Here is a 27,399-nt window from a genome sequence, read left to right on the forward strand (position 1 = left end):
TCTCTTGATGGGTGTCTGGGTTGTTTCTGGTTCAGGGGCACTGTGAGCATTCCAGAATGTGTTTTTTTGGTCCACATCTGCCCTGTTATTCTTTTTTTTTTTTTTTTTTTTTTTTTTTTTGCCTTTTGAGAGCTACACCTGTGGCATATGGAAGTTCCCAGGCTAGGGGTCAAATTGGAGCTACAGTTGCCAGCCTACGCTGCAGGCACAGTAACGCCAGATCCGAGCTGCATCTGCGACCTACAGCACAGCTCACGGCAATGCCAGATCCTTTAACCCACTGAGTGAGGCCAGGGATTGAACCCACATCCTCATGGATACCAGTCGGGTTCTTAACCCACTGAGCTGCCACAGGAACTCCCTGCCCCATTATTCTTAAGGGTGGAATTAGGTAGAGTAGCCCCAGGCTCCATAGGCTGCCAGGTAGAAATTATCTGTAGGCTCCCCTCTCTTCTTGATGGGGGTATTCTAGAATCTTCCTTCCTGGGTGAGGATTAAAAGCCATTAGGACAGTGCCTGCTGCTGGCTTTGGTTCTTTAACTCCTGCTCTGGGGGTTTAGAAGTGTTCTCTTCCACAGCACCCGTGAACCAGCCACTGCCACCGTGTCCCAGAGGCGACCTGGGGGTCCTGCCCCCTGTGGAGGGTGTCCTGTTGGGCTTGACAGGGTTCATGGGGCAGTGTTGCCCCCTAGGGGGCATCTTGCACACTTGCCTGGATGTGTGCAAGTTTTTCTTGTCTTCGGTATTGGGATGGTTCCAGGTGTTTGGTGGGTAAGAACCTCTGGTGTAGACTGGATTAATTTGCCTCCTGGGTTTGTGTGCAGGGCGGGGGTGGGTGGATACGTCCTGTGCAACATCCCCCACTGTGTCCACCTTCTCCTTCTCCCCCCTTCTTTCTCCGAACTACCCTTTGTGGCCTTGGCTCCATCAGCTCCTCTGCTCACTTCCCCTTCTCTGATCCGGTTTCTGCGCCCCGAGGCCCAGGCTCCCCCTTCCCCACCCCATGACCTTTCACCTCCTCTGCTATCTGCCGCTGACAGGTTCCCTCTGGGTCCCTGGGCCTCACTCTCCATCACAGCGGCCAGTCCCCCATTCTGAGCCCTACCCCAGGGGACCGTGGATCTGTCCCTCCCCCAAACTGGTCAGGCGCCTGCTCTGCTCATCACCAGCTCTGGCCTGAGAGCCTCCTTGGTCATTCAGTCCATGTTTACACAGAGCGAAACAGGCCAGCCAGGGCCTAACCCCACCCACCTTATCTACAGTCAGGCCTGTAGATAAGATAAATCCCAGTCACCGGCCTGTGAGATGGTTATCAGAGCTTTGAAGAAAAGCAAAGCCAGAGAGGGAGGAGGGTGGAGACTGCCACTGTGGTCGGAAAGAGATTGAGCCTCACTGATCTGTTGCAAAGGCCCTGAGGCAGGCGTGTGCGTGGTGCAGGGGAGGCATATGGACGAGGCTGGCATGGCTGGTGGGGAGTGAAGCGGGGAGGGAGGATGGGAGACGAGGACAGATGGTGCAGTCCCTGGTGGTCACAGTAGCAACCTGGACTCTGAGCGAGGCAGAGGCCCTAGAAGGGTCTGGGCAGAGGAGGGATGTGAGCGGATTCGTTCTAACAAGATCCCTCTGGCTGCCGTGTGGGGATGAGTTGGAGGAGAATCAGGGCAGAATCAGGGGGACAGGGCTTAGTCGATGTTTGTTACAGCCAAGAAACCAACCCTTACTGTCGCCCCAACTGCAGAATTGACTCGGATTTCTTTCATTTGCCCCTGTGGTCCCTTTTCTGTTCTGGAATTCCACCAGGACACCACGTTACATTGAGTCGTCATGTCTCCTTAGGCTCCTCTTGGCTGTGACAGTTTCTCAGCCTGTCCTTCTTTTGATGACCTTGACCGTTTCCGGGAGTACTGCTCAGGTGTTTTGGAGCACGAGGCCTCGCTTGGGATTCCCCTCATGTTTGTCTTGTGATCAGACAAGGGCTTAGGGGTTGAGGAGGAAGCTCACGGAGGTGGAGTGTCCTTCCCATCATGTCCTATCAAAGGTACCTGTGGTCAACTGGACTTATTCCAGTTGCTGTTGACCTTGACTGCCTGGCTGAGACCACAACACTTTTGATTTTTCACTCCTGGCCGTAAAAATGGTAAGCACGGGCCTAATGCAGGTATATTTACATGCATCCATTCATCTCAGTCCTCACAGCCCTGTGAGGTGGGTCTACTTTTAAGCCCATTTTTCAGAAAAAGCAACTGAGGCACAAGGAGGCTGAAGTGACTGTGTTCACACAACAACTAAGTGGCAAAGGTGGCATTTGGTCAGGTTCCAAAGTCCAGGCTTTTAACCATCACCTGTTGGTTATAAACCATATACATATATGACTCCTCTTTGGTACATTATAAAAAATACATGCAGGGAGTTCCCGTCGTGGTACAGCGGAAACGAACCCAACTAGGAACCACGAGGTTTTGGGTTCCATTCCTGGCCCTGCTCAGTGGGTTAAGGATCCGCCCCTGCCCTGAGTTGTGGTGTAGGTCGCAGACGCGGCTCGGATCCGGCCTGGCTGTGGCTGTGGTGTAGGCCGGCAGCTGTAGCTCTGATTAGAGCCCTAGCCTGGGAACCTCCATGTGCCGAAGGTGCGGCCCTAAAAAGACACACACACACACAAAAATACATGCAGATGTAAATTTAAAACAGATGAGGGGGAGTTCCCGTCATGGCGCAGTGGTTAACGAATCTGACTAGGATCCATGAGATTGCAGGTTCAATCCCTGGCCTTGCTCAGTGGGTTAACGATCCGGTGTTGCCGTGAGCTGTGGTGTAGGTTACAGACCGGCTCGGATCCCGCGTTGCTGTGGCTCTGGCGTAGGCCGGTGGCTACAGCTCCGATTAGACCCTTAGCCTGGGAACCTCCATATGCCGCGGGAGCGGCCCAAGAAATAGCAAAAAAAAGACAAAAAAAAAAAGTAAAACAGATGAGGAAGATTGAAAAAATCATTTTAAATAGCATTCTATATCAGTAACCATTACAAATGATAAAAACAAATCTCTATTTTGAATGCTATTCTTGATAATTAAAGCTCCAATCACCTTCTTACCATCACTGATGTTAACTTTTTAATGTGGTTTAGAAAGAGCTTATAACAGAAACAGAACCATCATCTTTTTTTTTTTTTTTTTTTTTTTTTTGTCTTTTTAGGGCCACACCTGAGGCATATGGAGGTTCCCAGGCTAGGGATCAAATCGGAGCTGTAGCCACCGGCCTACGCCAGAGCCACACACAGCAACGCGGGATCCGAGCCGCATCTGCAACCTGCACCACAGCTCACAGCAACGCCAGATCCTTCACCCAGTGAACAAGGCCAGGGATCAACCCGTGTCCTCATGGATACTAGTTGGCTTTGTTACTGCTGAGCTGCAGTGGGAACTCCAGAACCATCATCTTTCTATTTATTTTCTGCCTACATTAACTTTGTTTTCTTTGTCTGAGGTTCTCATTTCGGGGAAGGTGGCAGGATAAATTAGGAGTATACCCGCTACTATGTATGAAACATAAACAATAAGGACCCACCTTATAGCTCAGGGCACTCTACTCAATATTTGGTGATAACTTAGAGGGGAAAGGAATCTGAAAAAGAAAATATATATAACCGAATCACTTTGCTCTACACTTGAAAGCAACACAACATTGTAAATCAAAAAAATTCTCTCTTTTCAAGTGTCCAATCCAGTCGGTTTTAGTACCCAGATAACGTCATGCAGCCACCACTCCTGTCTAGTTTTCTGCCCGCCCACCGCTCTAGGATAATTGCATTTGCCCAGAAGGAAACCCATGGGGCAGTTTCTGCTCTTTTCTCCTTCCCCCAGCCCCTGGCAGCCCCTGATTTGCTTTCTGTCCTTATGGAGTTCTCTCTTCCGGACTTTTCCTGTAGTTGGAACCACACCATGTGTGACCTGTTGTGTCTGTAGATTATTACTTTTAATCTCTTGGTTTCTTTGCATGTCCTTTTATGTGAAGGATGGGGTAGGTAGAAGTTGATAGTGTGTCTGTGTCACGGTCCTGAAGAATGTATTGTCAGGCAAAGGCGCGTCCTGGTACCTTGCTGCCTGGACCGTGTGTCACCGGCTGCCCAGTGTCACTCCATATATTTATTGATCACCTGTCCAGCTGAATATCTGTGTTGTGTATCTTGGATTAGAGAATAAATAAGAATTGATATTCTGTCAATCAGGGGGAGAGAACAGAGAGCCAGGCACACAGGGATATCCGAGATGAGGCCAGAGTGGCCACTGGTCACGTTGATGGGGAAAGGAGAGATTTTATAAACAGAGAAGGGGACCAACAGTTGTCATTCATTTGGGCAGAGATGCAATTGGATCCCTACCTTACGCTACAGACCCCAAGATGGTTTAAGGATTCAAAGTCAGATGTAAACTTGGAGTCTCTGTTTTTTTAAATTTACTTATTATTGTGGCTGAGAGGGAGGGAGTGGTGTGGGCTGGGAGCTTGGGGTTAATAGATGCAGACTCTTGCCATTGGAATGGATAAGCAATGAGATCCTGCTGTGTAGCCCTGGGAACTATGTCTAGTCACTTAGGATGGAGCAGGACAATGTGAGAAAAAAGAATGCATACATGTATGTGTGACTGGGTCACCATGCTGTACAGTAGGAAATTGACAGAACACTGCAAACCAGCTATCATGGAAAAAATAAAAATCATTATAAATGAAAAAAAAGAAAAAAATGTACTTCTTTTTGGCCACGCCCACAGCATGGAGAGGTTCTCCAGGCCAGAGATCAAACGTGAGCCGCAGCAGTGACAACACCAGATCCTTAACCACTAGGCCACCAGGGAACCCCGGAATCTCTTTTCAGACCTTGGGGAAAGGCGGTGTGGGCAGAAACTGGGGCTGCCATCAGGAAGGCCCCTGCTGAGTCCGGGAAGAAAAGTGTTTCCACCGGGGAAGGTAGAGAAAAGGGAAGTCATGCCACGAGATGCCCAGCTTCCAGAGCTTTCGTGGCCACTGGCAATGAGGCAGAAAAGCGGTCTGGACTTGGTGTCCACGAGATCCGGATTCAGCGGGGCCTCCCCTGACCACTGAGTAGCTTTTCAGTTTGCGTGCGTTAGGCTGCAAGGAACAGTTTACCTGACGAGTGATGGCAGAAACCGTATTCTAATTTTTTTTCAACAAGTTTGTGCAGGTTTGCTTTTTGAAATGGTTAGGACATGGGCCGAAAACCCAAAAGTCCTTTTGAAAAATTGGCAGCCGAATGTCTCTCTCCCATCTTTGTCCCCATCTGCCAGGTTCCTCTGCTAGTTAATCAGTGGGTTTAGTGACATAGAAGTCCTTCTGGAAGTTCTATAGATATGGAAAGGCATTTAGGATATATATATACACATGTACTTTTTTTAAACAGATGTATAGTTGATTTACTAGGATATAGCTCCTTCATCCTCTTTTTAAGCAGATAGTAATGTTTTCTACACATTGTTCTGCATTTTACCCCACGGAGCAATCGTCTTCGAGGTCTTTCTGAATCAGTATATGAAGAACATCCTTGATCTTTTTTTAAAAAATAACATTATTGACATGTAATTCACACATTATGAAATTCTCCCATCTAAAGAGTACCGTTCAGGTTTCCTTGTGGTGCAGTGGGTCAAGGCTCTGGCACTGTCACTGAAGCAGCCCAGGTCACTGCTGTGGCAAGGCTTCAATCCCTCGCCCGTGAGCGTCCACAGGCCAAAAAAAAAAAAAAAGTATACATACAATTCAATACTTTCGAATATATTCTTAGGTTATATATTCAACATTATATCATGTATAATACCTAGCCTAGTTCCAGAACTTCTTTTGGGGGGGCCATACCTGTGGCACGTGCAAGTTCCTGGGCCAGAGATGGAACCTGCGCCCATATGGCAACCTGAGCCACCACAGCCACAGCCACGCCGGATCCAAGCCTTGTCTGTGACCTACACCACAGCTCACGGCAATGCTGGATCCTTAACCCACCAAGTGAGGCCAGGGATCAAACCCAAATCCTCCTGGATACTAATCGCGTTTGTTTCCGCTGCACCACTACGGGCACTCCCACTCCCCGTCTGTTTTTTTGCATTGTTGCCATCCTGCTGGGTGAAGTGTTCTCTCATGATTTTGATTGTCATTTTCCTGCTGGCTGGTGAGGTTGAGCATCTCTTCACAGGCTCGCTGGCCATCTGGGTTCTTCATTCTTGTTTGTCGTTGCATAGTGTTCCTGTTTAGATGGACTGTAATCTGTGTAACCTGTTTTCTCCTGGCGGCCAATGCATTGCTTCTGCTAATCTCACTGTAATGCACATGCTTGGCCATAAGACCTCCTACATGTGTAAGTTTGGATCCATCAGGTTGCGCCTGTAGGATCAGGCCCATAAGTGAAATCTCCAGGCCAAAGGTAAATAAATGTGTCATAATCTTGATTGAGAGTTCCCGATACGGTCGGTCGCCATTCCCACGTGCTGAATTTGCAAATTCAGCTGAATTTGCTAAAATGTCTTCGTAACACCCCACCCCCACCCCCATCAGCACTTGTGGCACTTTCCCAGTGTCTCCGGACACGTGCAGAGCAAGTGAAGAATCAGGGTTGCCCTGTGTGCCTGCTCCCAGCTGAGCTCGACCCAGGCCATGCTCTGCCGTCGTGTTTCACGTCTCACACTATAAACAAGCATCTTTTTCCTGATCTCTTTAGTGCCACCGTTTTCACATTTAGGGGCTTCTTTGTAGGTGACTTAGCTTCTTAAGATGCCACCAAGCGTAGTGCTGAAGTGCCGGCTAGTGTCCTAAGCGCGACTGGGCTATGAGGTGCCTTGTGTAGAAAACACGTGTCTTTCTTGAGCTTCGTTCAGATCCGAGTTACAGCGCTGGTGGTTGTGCGTGCAATGTGAACGAATCAGCAGTATATATTCGATAAGGTGTCTTTAAACAGAAACACACGGAAAACAAAGTTATGTATTGATCGGTTGATGAAAACGTTGGGACCAGAGGCTCAGAAGAACCTGTGTTTCCCCCGGGGGCAATAGTTCATTATTCCCTAATTCAGTGCTTGTGGCCACTTTGTAGACAGAACCACCATGAGTAATAAGAATCGATTGGGGGGGGTTGTTTTTTTTTTTTTTTAATACATTAGCTGTGCTTTACTGGGATTCGGTTTAGGTATAATAAAATGCACGGATCTTAAGTGCACGGCTTGACAAACTTTGGCAAACATTCCCTACGCAGCCGCCGTCACCTGGACGAGTGACAGAAGATTCCTCCACCCAGAGCATCCTCCCGTGGCCCTTCCTTGTCAGTACTTGGCCCTCTCCTCTTCCTCCTGCCTGCTCGGGGCAACCACACCTCTGATTTTTTTTTTTCTTTCTCCCTCCCCCCCATCAGTTTCTCTAGGACCTCACTTCGGGAGGCTCCCACACCAGGTGGTCTTTTGTGTCTGGCTGATGGGTCTGCGATGCATCCATGTCATTGCCTGTATCAAGAGTTTACTTATGGAGTTCCCGTCGTGGCGCAGTGGTTAACGAATCCGACTAGGAACCATGAGGTTGTGGGTTCGGTCCCTGCCCTTGCTCAGTGGGTTAACGATCCAGCATTGCCGTGAGCTGTGGTGTAGGTTGCAGACTCGGCTTGGATCCCACGTGGCTGTGGCTGTGGTGTAGGCTGGTGGCTACGGCTCCAATTTGACCCCTAGCCTGGGAACCTCCATATGCCGCGGGAGCGGCCCTAGAAATGGCAAAAAGACAAAAAAAAAAAAAAAGAGAGAGAGAGAGAGAGTTTATTTATTCTCTTTCATTATTAAGCTCTATTCCATTGCTTGGATTGAACACAGTTTGTTTCTCCGTCTGCCAGTCAGTGGACAGCTGCGCTATTTCCAATTTGGGGCTTTTGTGAGTAAGGCTGCTATGAAAATTTTTACACAAGTGTTCTTGTAGACATATTTTTCATATCCATTAAGTAAATACCTCGGAGTGGGATCTCTGGGTCAGGGAGGAGGTGTGTGTTTAAACTTTAGTTAATCCAGGTTTTTAATTCTCTTCTGGAACAAGACATGTAGTGGAAGACCATTCCAGGGATATTGGGCAGCTCCGTATTGCCAGGCCACTGGGTCTGTCTGTGATTTGCTTAGCCTTCCCCCTCAGGAGTGCAGAGTGGCTGCAGAAGCTCCGGCCATTGTCACCATGCTTCAGACCATTCTTTCAAGCAGGATCTGCAAATAGTCTTCCCAAAGTAGGCTCTGTCTTTTCATCCAAATGTAAAATTCTTTCCCATGTCTACACTTAGCTGCAGATGAGCTGAGAAAGGAAGTTTCTGGCACTCATTGTGATTCATCTTCTTGGGAAGGTACACTGCTGAATGAAACCAGATCCAAGTTCTGTTTACCAGGATGTCAGACTGAGACTGGCTGTTGGATCCTCCTGAGCCTCAGAGAGGACCCTGCGAGGCCACTTTGTCAGGGACCTGGACACTGGCTAGAAACTGGTGGCTTGTGTCCTATATGAGAACAAGAGCCCCAGAAAGAAAACTAAAAAGACAGAAGCTTCTGGAACAGTGGTTCTCCAAGTGTGGTCCTTGGAGCAACAGCGTCAGCATCACCTGGGAACCTTTTAGAAACGCAGATTCCCAGGCCCCACCCCGGACCTGCTGACTCTGAAATCCAGTCTTGACTTTGAAGGTGGTGATGGTGGTGCACACTCGCGTTTAGAAACGCGCGGTCTAAAGCGTGTGCGGGATGCGTTGTAGGAGTTTTTGCCTCCCCTTCGCTTCGCTTCTCTTAGTTCCATTTTGACCTGAGCTTGAAGGTATCCCTGTTGCCTGATGCCCTGGGTGGCCCCTGGGGCCAGTAACGTCATCGCCCCCTTTGTTCCCTTCACCCCACCCCGTTGGCTGTTTCTCCTGGTTTCTTATACAGTAGTATTAAGAAAAAAAAGTCAAAAACCTTTCAGATGCCTGAGTTTCTTGGCAAGCCTGCAGCTTTATAGCTGCATTTAGAAGAGCGGCGAGTGGCGAGAAAAGGAAAAGAAAGAATACAGCAAACATTTCCAGTGTGTAAACTGCCCGTAGAAACTAGGCTTTTAGGAGCTAGACACCAGTCACTTTATGAGCAATCCAGAGCTTAGAGGGCCTGCTTTCATGTTGTAAAACGAATTCAGTGACTTGAGAACTCGAAAGGTCACTGAAAATAAAGATGGTGTAGATTTAATTGCTCTCCAAATAGCTCTTTCTTTCTCTCCCCCCAAAAGGGTGGGAGTGAGTGCGGCATCAACATTTTTTTCCCCCTGTTGTCCTTTTCTGGTTTTGAAATAGACACAGCATGCTAATAGCTCCTTTCTTACTGGGCCTTTGCATGGAATTCCAAAAGGCCCCCTCTGGGAGGGCACAGTCGCTTAGAGTCACCTTTGTATGAATTAGGAGAGGGGCTTCCTTTCTCCAGGTGGATGTTGCCCTTCTCTGGGTCTCAGAGCAGAGCCTCAGTCAAATTCAAAGCACCACTAGTCTCTGTACTGGATTCCTTTGTGCAGTGAACAACCTGCACAGCTGTACATGGTGGTTGGTGTATATATAGCATATACGCAGTACAGATTATGTGCATCTATCTTATACATTTACATCCTGTACCAGTTTCCTGTGGCTGCCATAGCAACCACAACAAATGTGGTGGCTTAAAATAACGGAGATTTATTCTCACAGTTCTGGAGACTAGAACTTCCAAATCAAAGTGTTGGCAGGACCACCAGGGCAGAATTGTGCTCCCTCTGAAGGCCCAGGGAAAAGTCCTTCCTTGTCTTTTCCAACTTCTGGTGGCTCCAGGTGGTCCCAGGCTTGTGGCTGCATTGCTCTAATCTCTGCCTCCATCTTCACATGGCCGCCTCTGTGTCTTCTTTTCTGTCTGTTAAAAGGTCAGTGGAGGAGTTCCCATTGTAGCTCAGTGGGTTAAGGACCCAACGTTGTCTCTGTGAGGATGCAGGTTTGATCCCTGGCCTCGCTCAGTGGGGTAAGGATCCAGCGTTGCCACACGCTGCTGTTTGGATCCAGTGTTGCCATGGCTGTGACTGTGGCACAGGTCTCAGCTGCAGCTCTGATTCGACCCCTAGCCTGGAAGCTTCCATATGCCATAAAAAGAAAAAAAAAAAAGTTGGTAGATTTAGGGCTCCCCCAGATCAGCTCTGAGTCTCAAGATTCTTCACTTAATTACATCAGCAAAGACCCTTTTCTTCCTAAATAAGGAAGGCCACCCTCACAGATTTTGAGTTGTGGTCATGTGTTTTTGGGAGCCACCATTTAGTGCTCTATAGATGCCTTAGGAAAGCATCCTACGAGCATAACTTCTAGGGTTTCTGGGGTGTTGAGTCCACCATGGAATGCCTGTTGGGGAATCGCCCAGTTTGCCTGTGTGACCCAGGTGTGGGGGAAGTGTGCTGACGTCTGTGTGGCATTTCAGGACAGTGGAAGGGGAAGGGGACCCCACTGGAGGAGGGTGGGGCCACTAAGGGCGTTGCAGGAAGTACGCCCATTGCAGGGGGGAAAGGGGGTGCTAGCCAGCCTGGCGCTGCCGTGTAGTTCCCGTGACCTTGGGAGCCTGTCAGCCTGGATTCGAATCCTGCATCTGTCATCCTGCCAACTGGGAGACCTTGGGCAAGTTACTAACCCTTTTCTCAGCCTCAGTTTCCTCAGCTGTGAAATGGGTATGTGGGTTTAGGCACCTGCCGCATAGGACTGTTGTGAGAACAAGGTGAAGTTTTTGAAGCACTTCGAACCACATGTGGCGTTGGTAGGGGCCCGACAAACCTTGGCTGTGATGACGAAGAGGATGATGAAGCAGGAGGCGGTGGCAGCTGAGGGCATAGGTCACAGACTCGCACCACTTCGAACGCCTGGCCTTGCAGACTCTGCCACCTGCAGATCGTCCTGAGCAGGGATCAGCCTCGTGGTTGGGCAGGTCAGGCCGATGGCCAGGAAGGCGGGGGCTGGCGTGGACGAGCAGAGGCCAAAGGGAGCCTGGCCAGTAGGAGGCGGGCTTTACACAGTCACGTGTGCCTGGCTTGATTGATGTCTTCACTGGCGGACTTGTACCCTGTGAAGGTACATCAGCACAGGGCAGGCATGGGTATCAGCACAGGGCAGGCATGGGTAGGGGAGGCACTGAGCGACACTTGCCCAGCACTGGGTGAGCGGCTGGATGCAGCAGCATGAAGTCATGATTCATCAAATTCAAGACAAGCAGCAGAGCGCGGGCACCAATCAGGCAGCACCCAGCGTGGTGCTGAGGGAAGGAGGAAGGGTCTCGCAGGCTCCATGCTATGCTGGGGTTTCCCTTCTGTCGCTGGGGCGTGGGGGTGTCTCAGGTGGTCCTGAGCCAGCAGATGGGGTTCTGGGGGCAGCATTTATTTGTCAGTCTTCCTAAGGAAGTGCTTGAGTATTTTAACAACAGGAGCAGCTAGTTGGGAACAGGCTACACATGCGCATGGGCTGGGTGGGTGGGTGGATGCAGAGAGGAGGAGATAGAGTGGAGAGGTTTGGGAGGCAGAATGGCTAAGACTTGGGTGAGCCAGAGGGGTGAGGTTAAGGTTGGTCTCTAGTCTCTAGAGAAGGCTGTATCAGTTGGCTGCTGCCACGTAACAAACACCCTCCAACTTATAGGCTGTTCTGGTTCCTGTTGCTGTTTACCAAATTACCCCAAAATGTAGCAGCTTGAAGGAACCACTGAATTATGCTCCCTTGGTAGAAAATTTGACACACGAGTCTCTGCTCGCCATGTCTTGGGGCTTGGCTGGGAAGGGTCACAGGCTGGGGGCTGCACGGCACCTGGGCCGGGGTGACTTGAAGATATGACCATCAACCAGGGCACCTGCTCGTGGTCTCTCCACGCGGCTAGCTTAGGCTTCCCCATAGCATGGCAGCCTCCGAGTGGTCAGAACTCTGTTAAGGTGGCTTAGAGCTTCCAGAGTGAATGTCCCAGTGAACACGATGGAAACTGGATTACGTTTTAGGACCATCGCACTGTGGCGCTTCTGTTGCACTGTCCTGGTTAAAAGAAGTCACAAACTTTCCTCAACTCAAGGGAATTAGTAAGATCGTGGGGGATTGGGGACCTCATAGCAGCCATCTTTGGGAAAACACCATCTGCCACAGTGGATTGAAACAAAGCCATGATCCCGATGGTTGGAAATTGGCCTGGGCACAGGCCTGAATCCCCTGGGTCTTGGAGTGGGTGTCTGCTCAGCTGTAGGTCAGTGAAGTGGCTCTGCTTCTAGGGCTGGGCTGGCTGGGAGCTGGGATGTCGGAGGCGATGGGCGTGGGTCTCGTGTCTTCCTAAAGGCTACCCCGGATGTCTTCACGTGGCAGCTGGGCAAAGAGCAGGCTTGGAAACGTACACCATCCCTTCTGCCGCATTCTGTTGGCCACGGTGAGTCAGAAGGCCAGCCTGAGTTCAAGGGTTGAGTAATAGACCCCATCTCTTGATAGGAGGTGCTAAAAAGAGTGACACTAGGGAGGCGAAGAGTTTCTGGCTGCTTTTGCAATCAACCACAGTGGCGTTTGTTTTTTCACATCTCCTTACCATCAGCCCTCTCCCATCTTGCTGGGCCTCTCTTCTCAGTCAGTGGATTCACAGTGTACAGTCCTTGACCCATGGAAGGCTGTGAGGGTCCTTGTGATGGATTGCAAAGGTATCTAGAAATGCTAGCTCATGAAGTTCCCTTCGTGGCACAGTGGTTAACGAATCCGACTAGGAACCGTGAGGTTGCGGGTTCAATCCCTGCCCTTGCTCAGTGGGTTAAGGATCCAGCGTTGCTGTGAGCTGTGGTGTAGGTCGCAGACACGCCTCGGATCCTGTGTTGCTGTGGCTGTGGTGTAGGCCGGTGGCTACAGCTCCTATTCGACCCCTAGCCTGGGAACCTCCATGTGCCGTGAGAGCGGCCCAAGAAAATGGCAAAAAGGCAAAAAAAAAAAAAAGAAAGAAAGAAAGAAAGAAATGCTAGCTCACTTGTATCGGGTTGTGCTCAACTGCACAGAATGAAAAACCTAGTAGTGGCTTAAACTATAAGGATTAAGCATTTGAGAGTCAGGCGACCCATGAGTTATTAAGAAGCTAGTCATGCAGGGGGTTAAGTATCCAGCATTGTCACTGCAGCAGCCCAGGTTGTTGCCATGGTACAGGTTTGATCTCTGGCCTGGGCACTTCCACATGCCACAGACAGAGGGGGAAAAAAAGAGAGAGAACCTAGTCTTTTTCTCTCCTCTCATCAGTTATCCTCTGCAGATAGGCTTATCAGCCTCAGGTTTATTGCCTCATGGTTGCAAAATGGCTGCCACTGTTCCAGTATTCTCACCTGTATTCAAAGTTGGAAGTTGGAAGCAAAAGACTTTCTCCTGAGAGAAGCTCTGTCTTTATATTCTGGAAGAAAAACATTCCCAAATTCTCTTGGTCTTCCCCAAAAGACTCATTGAGCAGAACCTGACTCTGTACACCTTGGCTTTGACTGTTTGTGAAACTGTGGCTGCCCTAGCTGCAAGGAAGCCTGATGAATTCCCCTCAACGGGATAGCAGTGCCACTGGCTTAGTCCAATAATTTCAAAGCTAATTTTGGCCACAACCCACAGTAGGAAATATGTACACACACAGACACACATAATGGAAACCAGTGTCACTCACTGACCCTTAGGCTTACCCTGTGTGAGGCCGTTTGATATTTGCATTCCTATCCCATTCCGTTGGACCCTATACTGTTTAACTTAAAAAAAAAAAAATCCTGGGAGTTCCCGTCGTGGCGCAGTGGTTAACGAATCCGACTAGGAACCATGAGGTTGCAGGTTCTGTCCCTGCCCTTGCTCAGTGGGTTAATGATCCGGCGTTGCCGTGAGCTGTGGTGTAGGTTGCAGACGCGGCTCGGATCCCGCGTTGCTGTGGCTCTGGCGTAGGGCGGTGTCTACAGCTCTGATTCAACCCCTAGCCTGGGAACCTCCATATGCCGCGGGAGCGGCCCAAGAAATAGCAACAACAACAACAACAACAGCAACAAAAGACAAAAGACAAAAAAAAAAAAAAAAAAAAAAAAAAAAAATATCCTGGTCTCAACCTGCTAATTTGATTTCACTACCTCCAAAGGCATGACCCACCGTTTGAAAAAGACTGACTCAGAAGTCTTTGTTTACATCTTGGGCTCGGCCGGCCTTCCCTGGGCGGGTGGGCGGCGCGGGGCTGCTGAGAGCGAGGCCAGGAGGGCTGGGGAAATGGCCTTTGGCAGAGCAGCAGCGAGGCTTCGCCACATCCTCTTCTCGGCCTCTCATTTCCCATCAGCAAATGATACAGTTCCGTCGACTGTCATTTTTATGACTTGCAAAGGACCTGAGGGTGACCAGCATTCGGCTGGGGAAATTCAAATGAGCCTGTTTTGGAGCTTCGCGGGGACTCTTAATTCCGGCTCTCGCGCGGCAGCCTGGCGTCTGCACAGCTCCCATGACAGCGCAGAAGTCTGAGTGCATTGCAAGCGCCCGAGGAATTCACAGGATTTTCTGGAAGGACACTTTGTCATTGTTGCGTCACGGCTGTTCTCTTGAGCTGCTTGTGCTTTGCAGGCCCAGCTTGTCCTGCTTTTTATAGCCTGGTGGTGGAGAATTCCTCAGAATCACAGGGTCTGGGTTCAAATTCTGGCCCCACAGTGTGGCTTGGGGCAAGCGTCCTGACCCCTACAAGCCTCGGTTTCCCTCCCGTGCAGAGGGGGTCATCAGTGGGTGTGGAGTGGGCACAAGGCCTGATGTGAGGAAGCCTGGGGGCAGGGTGGGCTCTGCCCGCATCAGTCAGCCTCAGCCAAATGATTTGCAGCAACAAGTGAGCCCCAGATCTCGGTGGCTGACAACAGCCAAGGCTCCTCTCGGCCACGGGTCAGCTGTGGCTCTGTCCATGTGTCCACTTTGTGCCGGGACTCGAGCAGAACCAAACGATGGCTCTTAGAGCTTCTGCTCTGAGTTCCCTGGTGGCTCAGAAGGTTAAGCACCTAGCGTTGTCACGGCTATGGCTCAGGTTGCTGCTCTGGTGCAGGTTTGATCCCTGGCCCGGAAACTTCTCTGAGTGTAGCCAATAAAAAAAATAAATAAAATAAAGTGTGGCTGCTCTGAAGGATGCATTACATCCACTCCTGTGTGGATAATTTGGGGTTGCAGCTTTGCACACTCATGGTCTGTGTCCCCTCCAACCGAGTCACTTTTTTGGAAGCTTGAGGATGTGTGTGTCGAGGAGAGGGGCGTTCGGTGTCATCCCTGGTGGAGAACCAGGGGTCGTGACCCGCCCCAAGGTCAAGGACTGAGTCTGCTCTGCTCCTTCCAGTACCCTCAGCCCTCCCTCTCCCCGACGCCGGACACAGAGCTGGCAAGTCCTAAAGGCCCTTTCTACCAGGCTGCTCTTTGAACAAACGAATGGGTTTGTTTAACCCCCTCTGCAAATTCATCCATTTGCCCCACAGATATTCACTGAGCCCCCTGCGTGCACCACAGGGAACCGCACAGACAAAAAGCCTGCCCCTTGGGCGTTTGACATTGTGGCAGGGGAGACAGACGGTAAACAATCAGACAGATAGTATTTGATATTAAAGTATTTTCAGAGTTCCCATCATTGCTCAGCGGAAACGAATCCAACTAGGAGCCATGAGGTTGTGGGTTTGATCCCTGGCCTCGCTCAGTGGGTTAAGGATCTGGCGTTGCCATGAGCTGTGCTGTAGGTCGCAGATGTGGCTCGGATCTGGTGTGGCTGTGGCTGTGGTGAGGCCGGTGGCTGCAACTCCGATTGGGCCCCTAGCCTGGGAGCCTCCATATGCCATGGGTGTGGCCCTAAAAGGACAAAAGCCAAAAAGATAAAGTATTTTCAAAGTGAAAACCGTTATGGAAAATTCCAAATATGCACAAAGTCCAGAAAATAGTAAAACACGGACACCGTCAACCAACTCTTTGCCAGTTTTCCGTTTCCCCACACACTAGACCAGCATTGTCCAAGAGAGCTTTCCGCCACCACAGAAATGTTCTAGAGCTGTGCCCACCCGTGTGGGAGCCACCAGCCACATGTGGCTGTTGAGCCTAAGAAACGTGGCCAGCATGACTATGAACTAAATGCTTTCTAATTTCCTTTGTATTTTTACGTAATTTTTTTATTTAAAATTTTAAGGTTCCCCATTGTCCCTTTCTTTTTCTCAGTTTTGAGAAAAAGAGGTAAAATATATATAGCATATAATATATTGAGGTAAAATATATATAGCATATAATATAAAATTTACCTGGAGTTCCCTGGTGGCTCCATGGGTTAAGAATCTGACATTGTCACTGCTGTGGCTCAAGTTGCTGCCGTAGTGCAGGTTCGATCCCTGGCTGGGGAACTTCTGCAGGCCTCGGGCATGGCCAAAAAAACATGTACAATCTCAGCCTTTTTTGTGGGGGCCGTGCCCGCGGCATGTGGAATTTCCTGGGCCAGGGATCCAGCCTGCGCCACAACAGCAACCTGAGCCACTGCAGTGACAACACTGGATCCTTAACTTATTGCACCATAAGAGAATTCCTCAGCCACTTTTTTTTTTTTTTTTTTTTTTGTCTTTTTGCTATTTCTTGGGCCCCTCCCGCAGCACATGGAAGTTCCCAGGCTAGGGGTCCAGTCAGAGCTGTAGCCACGGGCCTACGCCAGAGCCACAGCAACTGGGGATCCGAGCCGCGTCTGCAACCTACACCACAGCTCATGGCAACACCGGATCTTTAACCCACTGGGCGAGACCAGGGATCAAACCCTCAACCTCATGGTTCCTGGTCAGATTCGTTAACCACTGCGCTGCGACAGGAACTCCTCTATTTTTAATTTTTTGAGGAACCGCCAAACCATTTTCCACAGCAGCCGCACCATTTGATGTTCCCACCAACAGCGCGTGAGGGTCCAGGCCCTCCACGTCCTCGGCCACACTTGTTATTTTTCGGCGTTTTGGTAGCGGGTGTTCTAATGGGTGTGCGGTGGCTTCTGTGGTTTCGATTGCATTTCTCTAGTGATTGATGGCGTCGGGCGTCTTTTCACGTGCTCATGGCCATTTGTCTTCTCTGGCTGAGGGTCAGCTCAAGTCTCTGGCCTTAATTTCATTTAATTAGCTTGAACCTAAATGTCCGTAGTCACATGTGGCCAGAGGCCACCATATTGGGCCAGTGCAGCTGCGTGTGCCCCTGAACACCCCAAACTGGGTTATTTTGCAGTAAATCACAGCCGTTTTATCATTTCACCCCTACATATTTTAGGATATGTTTTTTAAAGGTAAGGACTCTACGGAGTTCCCGTCATGGCTCAGTGGTTAACGAATCTGACTAGGAACCATGAGGTTGCAGGTTCGATCCCTGGCCTTGCTCAGTGGATTAAGGATCCAGCGTTGCTGTGAGCTGTGGTGTAGGTCGCAGACGCGGCTCGGATCCCACATTGCTGTGGCCCTGGTGTATGCCAGTGGCTACAGCTCTGATTAGATCCCTAGCCTGGGAACCTCCATATGCTGCGGAAGAGGCCCTAAAAAGACCAGAAAAAAAAAAAAAAAAGTGTGGCAAGTGGCACCAGGTGGAAGAGCTGGGGGGCCAGGGACTTCTGTCCAATGTGACTGCTGTGGCCAGAGAGCTTTGGGAGTTGCCAAACTGTAGGAGATTCACAGTGGAGCTAAAACAGTCGCCACAGGATAGACGGCTCACAAGACGCTTCACCACCCGAGAGGTTTAAGGTGCTCCTATAGAAGAATCCTATGGGGCGGTCATCCCCGTTTTCCAGATGGGAAAGCTGAGGCACTCGCTGCAGGCCATGCGCCCGAGAAGCAGCAGCGCAGGGACGGGAACCCAGGCCACCTGGCTGTGAGCCTGCTTTTAGCCACATGCCACCGTGCCTCTGCGGCAAGGAGTTTGTATCCATTGCGGTGGACACTCAGCCGGCTGCTGGCGCACAGCTGCTCCAGGGATGTCAGCTGCTCTGGAATGGGGACATTTATTTAAAAGGCAGCATCTCCTCTCAATTTCTGACCCTCTAGATCCTGGGAATCGGCATGAGGCTGTGTGGAGACGGGCCTGGGGGGTAGAAGGTGGAAGTCAGCGGCCTCTGCACCTCTGGCCTTTTCTCACTAGTCAGCAACGCGTAATAGTATCACAAAATAATACTATCGATGCCGGTAATAAGGATACTGTCGTCTGCTGTGCACCAACCACAGCTGGGCCTTGGTCCAAGAGCCTCTTCTCTGCCATTTGCCCATTTTACAGATGAGGACACTGAGGCCCAAAGAGGTGAGGTCACCTGCCCAGGCTCACCCAGCCCATGAGTGGGGGAGTGGGCATTCGAACTGCTGACTCCAGCCCCAGAACGTTCACCCTTGCCAGGTCTCTTGGCATCAACCTGATAGACGCCAACCTGGGCACCTGAGTGGGGGAACCCATCTCAGAGGAACCCCAGACCTGCTGATCATGGATGAATTGTGTTTGTTTGTTTGTCTTTTTGCCTTTTCTAGGGCCACTTCCCGTAGCATATGGAGGTTCCCAGGCTAGGGGTCGAATCGGAGCTGTAGCCACTGGCCTACGCCAGAGCCACAGCAACAGGGGATCCGAGCCGCATCTGCGACCTACACCACAGCTCAGGGCAGTGGCGGATCCTTAACCCACTGAGCAAGGCCAGGAATCGAACCCGCAACCTCATGGTTCCTAGTCAGATTCGTTAACCACTGAGCCATGACGGGAACTCCGAATTGTGTTCTTTTTGTTCTGGAAACTTTCAGAAAGATGCAAAGTAACTAGAATGATACTGTGAATGCCCCCCTCCCCCCGTAGCCGGCACTCAGCCTTAACAGTTACCCACCCTCACCTGTCTCTTCAGCACTCCCCCTCCCCCACTGCCACTCCATGCTAGTGGGTTATTTTGTAAATTTTTCTTTTTTAAGGTAAAATTGACATGAGTTGACATAACACAAATCTGAGCTGTGAATTTTTTTTTATTACTATTTTTTGGCTGTCCTCGTGGCATGCGGAAACTCCCAGGCCGGGGATCAAACCCATGCCACAGCAGTGATCTGAGCTGCTGCAGTGACAACACTGAATCCTTAACTCACGGCACCACCAAGCAACTCCTGAGCTGTGAATTTTGAAACCCTCCTGTAGCTGACCCCCCATCACAATGCAGGACATTTCCTTCTCCCCAGAAAGTACCCCCCGCCTCCCCCATTTCTCTGATTCCACCATCGGAATGAAAACACAGGGCCAACAGATCCTCACAGGCTGGGGCCTCCCGCTGGACCTGCACCCGTGAACCTTATTTGAAAGGCCCTGTCCCGGAAACACCCCCTCCTGGCTCTAGTTCTGGTCCATGGTTTGCAGAACTTGGGCCACACCCGAAGCTTGGGGACAGGGAGGAGGGAAGGACCCACGTGGTGCTGACGGCTCTCATCACCACCACGGCGGGCCCTTGGGGTCACCTCCAGGGCAGGGCAGTGCACCTGGAATCTAGATGGGCCAGGATCCCGTGTTCCAGGGTCATGTGACAGATGCTTTCTAGATCCCTCCAGAGCCCTGGACTCTCCATACAAAGGAGAAGCAGCTCACATTCCTCCTCTCTGTTCCAGCCACTTTGTCGCTTCTCTGGATCAAAACCATCCCAGGCACTCATACAATGTTAACAGAGGCTGTCACCCAGCTTGGTGTTATCTTGACACTGTTGCCATGTTCGCTTCAGATCTTTCAAGAGGAGCAGCATGCTGGGAGGGAGACGGAGGGATGGTGGTTACGGGCGGGGCCTCTGGCGTGAGCCTGCCTGGGCTCGGAGCCCAGCCTGGCACTTCACAGTTGAGGGATCCTGGGCCCGTGGCTGGCCGTTCTGAGCCTCGCCTTCCCGGTCTGCAGAATGGGGGTAATAACAGCACCTGCCTCTCAGGGGTTCCAAGGACGTGAGATGGGCCAATCCGTGCAGAGTACTTCACACCAGTGGCCGGCACACAGTGGGCCTGCAGCCATCACCATGGTCACATTTGAGCCTCCTTATGCTCAGATTCCGTATCTGCGAATCCACCTACTCGCTAACACTGACAACTCTCCAAAGCAATGCTCTCCGTGCTTTTGTGCTCACACACAGATGTGTGCAGAGCCCTGAAACGTCTCAGTTGCCCGATTCGTGGGCTCCCAGCCGAGGTTGAACGCGGCACCCCTCTGCCTCCTCTGTTGAGCCAGAATGCTGTCAACACGTGTCCTTTGGTGCTCTCTTTAGTGCCCTGTCGTTTCGCACATTTGTGCTTGTTGTTGGTGTTTTTTTGTGAAAAACAGCCCTTTCTCTGTAGTGCTGAAGGCTGTCCAGTGCTCTAAGCAAGGGAAGGCAGGATGTTCTCTACAGAGAACTCGTGTGTGTGCGTGTGTGTGCATGTGCACGTGTGTGTGTGAAAGAGTGTGTGAGAGATGAGCGTCCTTCAGGTAGAGTTGTGGTTGTAGCTGTTGGCCATGAGCTCAGTGTGAGTGAATCAACAATTTATAGTATACGGGTGTCTTTATTTATTTCTCTTGGCTGCACGCAGCATGCAGAGGTTCCCTGGCCAGGGACTGAACCCATGCCCCGGCAGTAACCAGAGCCAAAGCAGCGATAATGCCAGCTCCTTAACCCACTGAGCCACCAGGGAACTCCTAAACAAGGTGTCTTTAAACAGAAACCTACATAAAACGAGGGGAAGCATTGAATGAGAATGGGACACGAGGCTGGCAGGACACTGACCTTGTACTTCCTCCGGTGTGGTGGCTCAGTGTTCATGATCATGAATTCGTGGTCACCTCCGAGGACATAAGCACCTCAAATGACAAGAGCTGACGCGTGTGATAAAGTCCAGCCTGGGCTTCGGCGGGTCAGGCTTGCCCTTAGCTCCTCCCGCTCTCTGGCTCGGTCTTTCTCCTTTGCACCCACTCTCTCACTCACAGCCTCTCTCTCATTCTCTCTCACTCCACAGCTGGCCCCCGAAAGGACGCTCCCCAAGTCCCCAGCCGGGGGCCCCGCGTAGACCTGGAGTGGACACCCCCTCCTTCCCTTCATGATTCGTTTGTAGCGCAGGTAACCCGCCACGCGTCCCACTCGTTCCCGGAGGGGCGGCGCCCCATCCACCTCCCTGGAAGGGATGCTCTTGCTTGGCAGAGCCTGGCTTGGCCACAACCTTCAGCCCCGCCCCCTCCAGATTGGGCCCCAGGTCATTCAGGCCATCCCCCTGCCTCCGGCCTTTCCCCTCTTCTCCAGATTCTTTGCAGACCCTGCCTTATCATTCCCTGGCCAGGCCTTGCCCACCATGGGTGGCTTGGGAAAGGCAGGGGGCCTTATAGGTCACAGAGCTGGTGACACGGGAGGAAGGAAGCATGGGATGGGGGTGAAGCCACAGAGGGTGTTGGCACCATCACCAGATGCAGCAAGAGCCTTGGAGGGGCCTCTCTGGGGACAGTCCCCGGGGCCAGCTCTAGAGGGGGTGTGATAGGCATGTGAGGATCTGGAGTGGGGGTCTCTGTCTGCCTTGCGTGCCCTGTTCTAGACCACGCTTGTGAACCCAGGGCCCATGAAGTGTGCACGTGTGTGTGTGCATCTGTATGTCCCCTGACCCCTGGGGAAGAGCAGAGACCACTGTAGGCTCATGGGCATGTTTCTGGCAGGAGGGTCTCTTGCTTTCATCAGACTCCAAAGTACCATTCAGAGCAGACCCTGACCCACCTAGGAGGGTCCCTACCTGAGATTTTTTTTTTTGGCCACACCTGCAGCATGCAGAAGTCCCCAGGCCAGGGATCAAACCCACACCACAGCAGCAACAAATGCTGAGTCCTTAATCCCCTGAGCTACCAGGGAACCCTTTTCTTCCCCCCTCCCCCAAATTGAGGGCCAGGGGGGCCGTGAGGAGCTCACTGTCCATCGAGTCCAGACAGTGTTGTGGGCAGGGGTGGTTGTGAGCCAGCTGAGGGCCCGTGTGAGATTCTGTACTTGTGTTTTGAAGGGAAGGGCACCCACAACAGTCACATGTCCTCAGCAAGTTCAGGACCACCCGCTCCCACAAAAAAGAGAGGTCAATCCCTTCGAGGCCCTGGGTCGGGCTGGGTACCATTTCTCGTCTCATGCCGTCTGCACCACCGCCAGGAGGGAAGGATGCCGGGCTGACAGAGGATGAGTGCGGGGAAGGATGGTTCCCTTGGTGTGTTTGCAAGGCGGGAAGGATGGCTGGGGGGCAGAAGTTGGCAAGATGGGTGTGTAGGAGCTCAGTGGGGTGTTTGGAGCAGTGAAAGGCGAGGTGAGTGGGGGCAGATAGGCAGACAGGGACCTTCCTGTTTTCTTATCTGTAAAGGGGGGCGCACAGCATGCTCTCCGGGGGCTTGGGGGAGCGGGGGACAAGCTAACAGTTGTGAAACACGTGGGACAGGGCTGGGCCCGAGGTGAGCACAGGACACGTGTTAGCCGTGCTCGCCTCCTCCTCTGACAGGCACAGCCTGGCTCCCGCAGCTCCTCTGACTCCAGGTGCCCATCCTCCCGGTCCCCCCACTTCCTTGAGAACCACACTACACTGTCTTCTAGGGGGACCCAGAACCTGGCCCATCAGGCCCTTCATGCCACCTCCCTCCTGCCCCGCTTCACGTGGAGGCCCCCCCCCACACACCCACCCCCAGCCCCGGCCGCAGGGCAACGGGGCAGTGCCGAGCACAGGCTCAAGCCAGACTTCTGGCTGCAGCCCTGGCTATGTCCCAGGCTAGCCCGGAGCCCGAGAGCCACGACTCTGCTCTCCCGCTCACACGGCTGAAAATCGGGGGTGGCAGGTCCCGCCTGCAAGGCTGTTATGGGGATGAAATGAATTACGCGCGTGTGAAGCGCTTAGCACGGACCGCACGTGATCGGGGCTCCCTGAGGCTGGGCTGACATCATCCTCATTCTCGTCATCAGATGCTGATGAAAGAGAGGGAGCCAGGGAGGCGGGAAAGGCAGCTGTTTCCCTCTGGTCAGGAGGGTCTGGTACGGAGGGCCCCTGCCCTGCCCCGGCCCCGTGCCCACAGACCTCAAAGACCTCAAAGCCTGACCCCTCCCGGGGGATCCTGGTGCCGCCAGTGTCTAACTTGTCTCCCTTGTCCTCTTCCCGCCCCGCCCCGTCCAGTGGCGATGGATGATGAGGATGGGAGATGCTTACTAGACGTGATTTGGTGAGTAACGGGCTCCCTCCCAACCCCCTCCCTCCCCATCCCCCTCCCTCAGCTCCTCAAGTATCTCTCGCCTTCTCTCTTTCAGTGACCCCCAGGCCCTCAATGACTTCTTACATGGATCCGAGAAGGTGAGTGTGGGGGCAGGGACAGGGCTCCCCAGGGCAGGGGGCTGTGGAATTGAAGCTGAGGGACACCCCCACCCCACCCCACCCCCGATTCAGTAGCCCTCTGGCCCTGCCTTCCTCAGGCTGGGCCCCAGGGTTATGGTGGAAGGTGAGAGAGAACCAGTCCCTGCCTCACGCCGCACATGCTTCCTTGGGAAACGAAGCACTGGTCCCTCGTAGAGGCAGTGGTAGAAAGCGCCGAGCAGAGTAGCCCGGGAAACAGTGCCATCACTTGCATAAAACAAGTTTAGAAGAAGTTCCCGTCGTGGCTCAGTGGTAATGAATGAACCTGACTAGTTTCCATGAGGACTCGGGTTCAATCCCTGGCCTCACTCAGGGGGTTAAGGATCCAGCGTTGCTATGAGCTGTGGTATCGGTCACAGATGTGGCTTGGATCTGGCGTTGCTGTGGCTCCGGTGTAGGCTGGTGGCTGCAGCTCCGATTGGACCCCTAGCCTGGGAACCTCCATATGCTGCAGGTGCAGCCCTGAAAAAAACAAAACAAAAGAAACAGAAGAGGTTTAGAAAAAAATGAATGTGGGGGTCGGGGTGGGGGGCTCCCTTAGCTGGAGTGGGCCACAAGTGACCTTGGAGGTGGACCTGAAGGATCCAGAGGAGGTGCCCACAGCGCTGTGGGCAGGGCAAGAGCAGGTGGAAAGATAGGAAAGTTTGACACATTCGAGGAACAGAAAGGCCAGTGGGGAAACTCGTGGGACAAAACCCACCAGGTCAGGCAGGGCTGGGAGGGCCTGGAGAGAGAAGTTGAGACCCTGTTCTGACTGTGGCAGGCCGTTCTGATGGGTTATTAAGCAGGAGAATGCCATGTCCTGTTTGCAGTCTGGAGAATGGAACAGAGCAAGGAGGAGTGGAAGTCTGTTGGGCTGTCGTATCAGTTACGTAGGGCTGCGTAACAAGTTGCCCCAACACTTAAAACAATGTTTGTTAGAATTCTCTGTTTCCGAGGGCTGGGAATTGGGGCAGTGGCTTAGCTGGCTGTCTGGCTCAGCATCTCCCCTGAGTAGCCACCAGGACGGTGGCTGGACCTGCTGTCATCTGAGGTTTGTGTGGCTGGAGGGTGGCTTCCATGACTGCTCCCACGGCTCATGGCTGGAGGCCTCGGCTCCTCACCACGAGGGGCTCCCCATAGGCTTGCTGGAGAGTCCTCATGACAGGGGTATGGCCCCAGAGCGAGCAACCTGAGGGAGGGGCCGGGAGGAAGCTCAGTGCCTTTTATGACCTAGTCGTGGACGTCACACACTGTCTCTTCATCATGGCACTGCATTCACTAGAAATGAGTCACTAAGCCGGCCCACGCTTCCCAAGAGGAGACGAATCAAATTGGTGGTGTGGAGGCGAGTGCGCCGGGGTGATGGTGGCCTGGCTGCGGGCAGGCGGTGGCGGAAGTGCCAGGTGCTGGCTTCGGGATCTGTCCGGGAGGCAGCGCCTCTGGACTTGCTGGCCGATTAGGTGGTGTGGCAGGAGGGAATGTCCAGAATGCCTCCTGGACTTGACCTGAGCCGCTGAGTGGGCTGTTCTCTGTTCGCAGAGATGGGGAGTTTGAGGCAGATTCCAGAAGCTTAGGGAGGGATCTTGGATGTGCGTCTGGGGTTCTAGAAAGAGATCGGCCAGAGAGAGAGGTCGGTGGGGGAGGCTCTGCTGTGGGCAGACGTTAGTGGGGGCTTTGGGCCTGTTCGAGGCCTTGACGATGCTCCTGGGAACGAGACTGGCCCTGGCTGCCCAGAGTCGGGAACAGCACAGCGTGTTATGCTCCGGGTGGCAGGGCCGCACAGAGAGAAGGGGGACGGACAGTTGGAAGGGACAGACAGTTGTTGGGAAGAGGGAGCAAATGCGACAGGCCCTGAGGATGTGTTGCCAAAGACCCAAAGGGCGACGGTTAGGGGACTCGGGAAGGCAGGATTCTAGAGTTGAGGGCAAGTCAGTGTTGGGGTCACTTCGGGTTTGATGCCAGGCCCTGGAATTTCTGCATGCCATGGGCACAGCTGCAAACACCCCAAAGGAACGTGCAGCCAAGCCCCTTTCTTTGGGGCTCCTTTTCTGGCAGAAGAGTTTCCTGTACCCCTCAAACCACCCCCATCTCACCTTTGTTGTTTTGACCCATTTAACCCTACGCTGGTTTTTGTTCTAGAGCGTGGGCCGGCCCACTGCCCAGCTGACCTTTGACCTTGGGTGGGGGCGGGTCTTGTTGCAGCTCGACAGCGATGACCTCCTGGATAACCCCGGGGAGGCCCCAAGTGCCTTCTATGAAGGTCCCGGGGTAAGTGGCCCAGGGGCTGGGGGAGGGTGTGGGCTCCAGTCAGTACCCGAGGCACCCTTGGTGGCAGCTGGTGGGGGTGGGGTGGGGATTGGGTCACGCTTGTCCCGCAAAGCACTTTGCCAGGAGGGCAGCCGGGGGCAGTCACTGAGGGCAGCGCGGGGCTGAGGTGACACCAGAGCTGCTGGGCCCCCGGCCGGCTCTGCACGGGCCCCTCAGAGAAGGGGCTGTGGGTCCTGGGTCCCTGGCCTTGGGGGTCAGCTGGTACAGAGGCAGAGGCTGGCTCTGGAGTTCTTGGGGGGTCGCTCTTGAGCAGTTGGGCCTGGGGGGCTCGGGGTCCCGTCCCGGCTCAGCTACTGGCAGCGCTGCCCTGCGGGAGGGGACTGACTGACACAAACCCCAGTCTTCGCCTGGGAAATGAACCAAGGGTGGTGAGCAAAGCCCAGAGCCAGGAATGCAGTGTGGGCTTTTATTGAGCACCTACTGTGTGCCCGCCTGGGCTGGGCCCCTTACTCAGTGCTGGTTGCCCTTCCCCCTCTTCCTCTTCTGCGGCCTCCCCCACCTTCCCCCCGCCACTTCCCCCCCCCTTGTCATATAACTATCATTTACTGAACACTTATCATATGCCAGGCCTTTTATGGTAATTTTCACTTAATCCGTACAGTTACAATAATATATTCCACATAATTTATCTGGCACAATATAAATGAATAAATCCAGAGCCCAACAAATAAACATTATGTTCACATTATTACGTTTACAGACACAGTAATAATATGAGCCTCTGTTCTCACTTTGTGGTCGTTATTCTCGTCATCGCTGTCCTCTTAATACCTGTAAGGTCCCTGGACATGTTCTCAGCACCTCCTGGACATGAGGTCGGTCAGTGTCACGGCCGCTCCTAGGAGGCGGCTTTGGTTATGGCCATTCAGCGGTTCGGAACTCAGTTGGGGGCCAAGCTGGAGCCCCGTCCTGCCAGGCACCACCCTCCACTCAGCAGGGCGACCCCTCCTCCCGCCTGGGAGCAGTGCCCACCCTGATGGGCTGCTGTTAACAACAACGACGTGGATGGTAATAATAACGACAGTAACAGTGAGAGATGCTATTTCCCGCGTGCCAGCGGGTGCCGGGTACCGCTCTGAGCCCTCCATGGGGATTAACTCAGAATCTGTCAAGCTACATGTTCTGATCCATGGTTGTCCAGTATCAGTGGGTGCTCCGTGCCGTTAGCCTCATTATTGCTGGGGAGATGTTTGCTCAGCGGAGCGTACGCGTATTGAGTATTCACTTGTGTCCTGGGTCACCATCCTGGAAAGCATTTTAGAAGCATCAAGTTCACAGCGTAGGTGGCACAGAGTTGCCGTCCCTGCTGTCTTTAACAGAACTGCAGTCTCATCCAAACCTTTGGGGCCAGGTTCTGGAAAGGGGATGCTGAACACTGTGTACTGCATGTGATGTGACACACTCACCTCTCTGTAGTCACAATTAGGACAAGTCATACTGTATGGATGAATTAAGCCCCATCTCCCCATGTCATGTCACCCCAGTTCTTGTCAGGTTTTATAGCCAAAAGTTACCAAAAGTTTGGTATTTGCAGAGCCTTTTGGGTTTTAGAATTGCACATAAGTGTTACAGGCCTAGACCATTGTTGAGAACCTGGTTTTTAGGGAGTTCCCTTGTGGCACAGTGGGTTAAGGACCCGACGTTGTCACTGCAGTGGTTGGGGTCACTGCTGTGGCACATTCTGCCGACGTGCACAGAGGAGAAATCAGGCCC

The 27,399-nt window shown here is 52.4% G+C and overlaps 1 protein-coding gene and 1 long non-coding RNA gene across 8 annotated transcripts in view; one reads left to right on the forward strand and one right to left on the reverse strand.

Moving 5' to 3' along the window:
- The window catches only part of BICRA (BRD4 interacting chromatin remodeling complex associated protein), a 77,741-nt gene that overhangs the window by 31,788 nt on the left and 18,554 nt on the right, over positions 1 to 27,399 (forward strand). For 3 of the 7 annotated variants that reach the window (XM_084961306.1, XM_084961305.1, XM_084961309.1), the window contains 4 exons: positions 20,980 to 21,080; positions 23,143 to 23,188; positions 23,274 to 23,316; positions 25,498 to 25,626. In XM_084961306.1, coding sequence (XP_084817432.1) covers positions 23,148 to 23,188; positions 23,274 to 23,316; positions 25,498 to 25,626 — 213 coding nt within the window. In that variant the 5' untranslated portion in view covers positions 20,980 to 21,080; positions 23,143 to 23,147. The remainder of the gene's footprint in view (positions 1 to 20,979; positions 21,081 to 23,142; positions 23,189 to 23,273; positions 23,317 to 25,497; positions 25,627 to 27,399) is intronic. The other 4 variants (XM_084961308.1, XM_084961310.1, XM_084961307.1 and 1 more) reach the window with 3 other exon arrangements.
- On the reverse strand, positions 7,783 to 14,495 carry LOC146402404 (uncharacterized). The gene is made up of 3 exons (XR_014806627.1): positions 14,138 to 14,495; positions 10,808 to 11,093; positions 7,783 to 9,908 (listed from the first exon to the last, which is right to left on the reverse strand). It is a non-coding gene; the product is annotated as an uncharacterized LOC146402404 (long non-coding RNA).

This window comes from Sus scrofa, chromosome 6 (assembly GCF_054392235.1).
Source record: "Sus scrofa isolate SSC_HxYL_T2T_F1_AM1 chromosome 6, Sscrofa_HxYL_maternal_Yorkshire_Landrace_v2.0, whole genome shotgun sequence".
In the NCBI taxonomy this organism is placed as follows: domain Eukaryota; kingdom Metazoa; phylum Chordata; class Mammalia; order Artiodactyla; family Suidae; genus Sus; species Sus scrofa.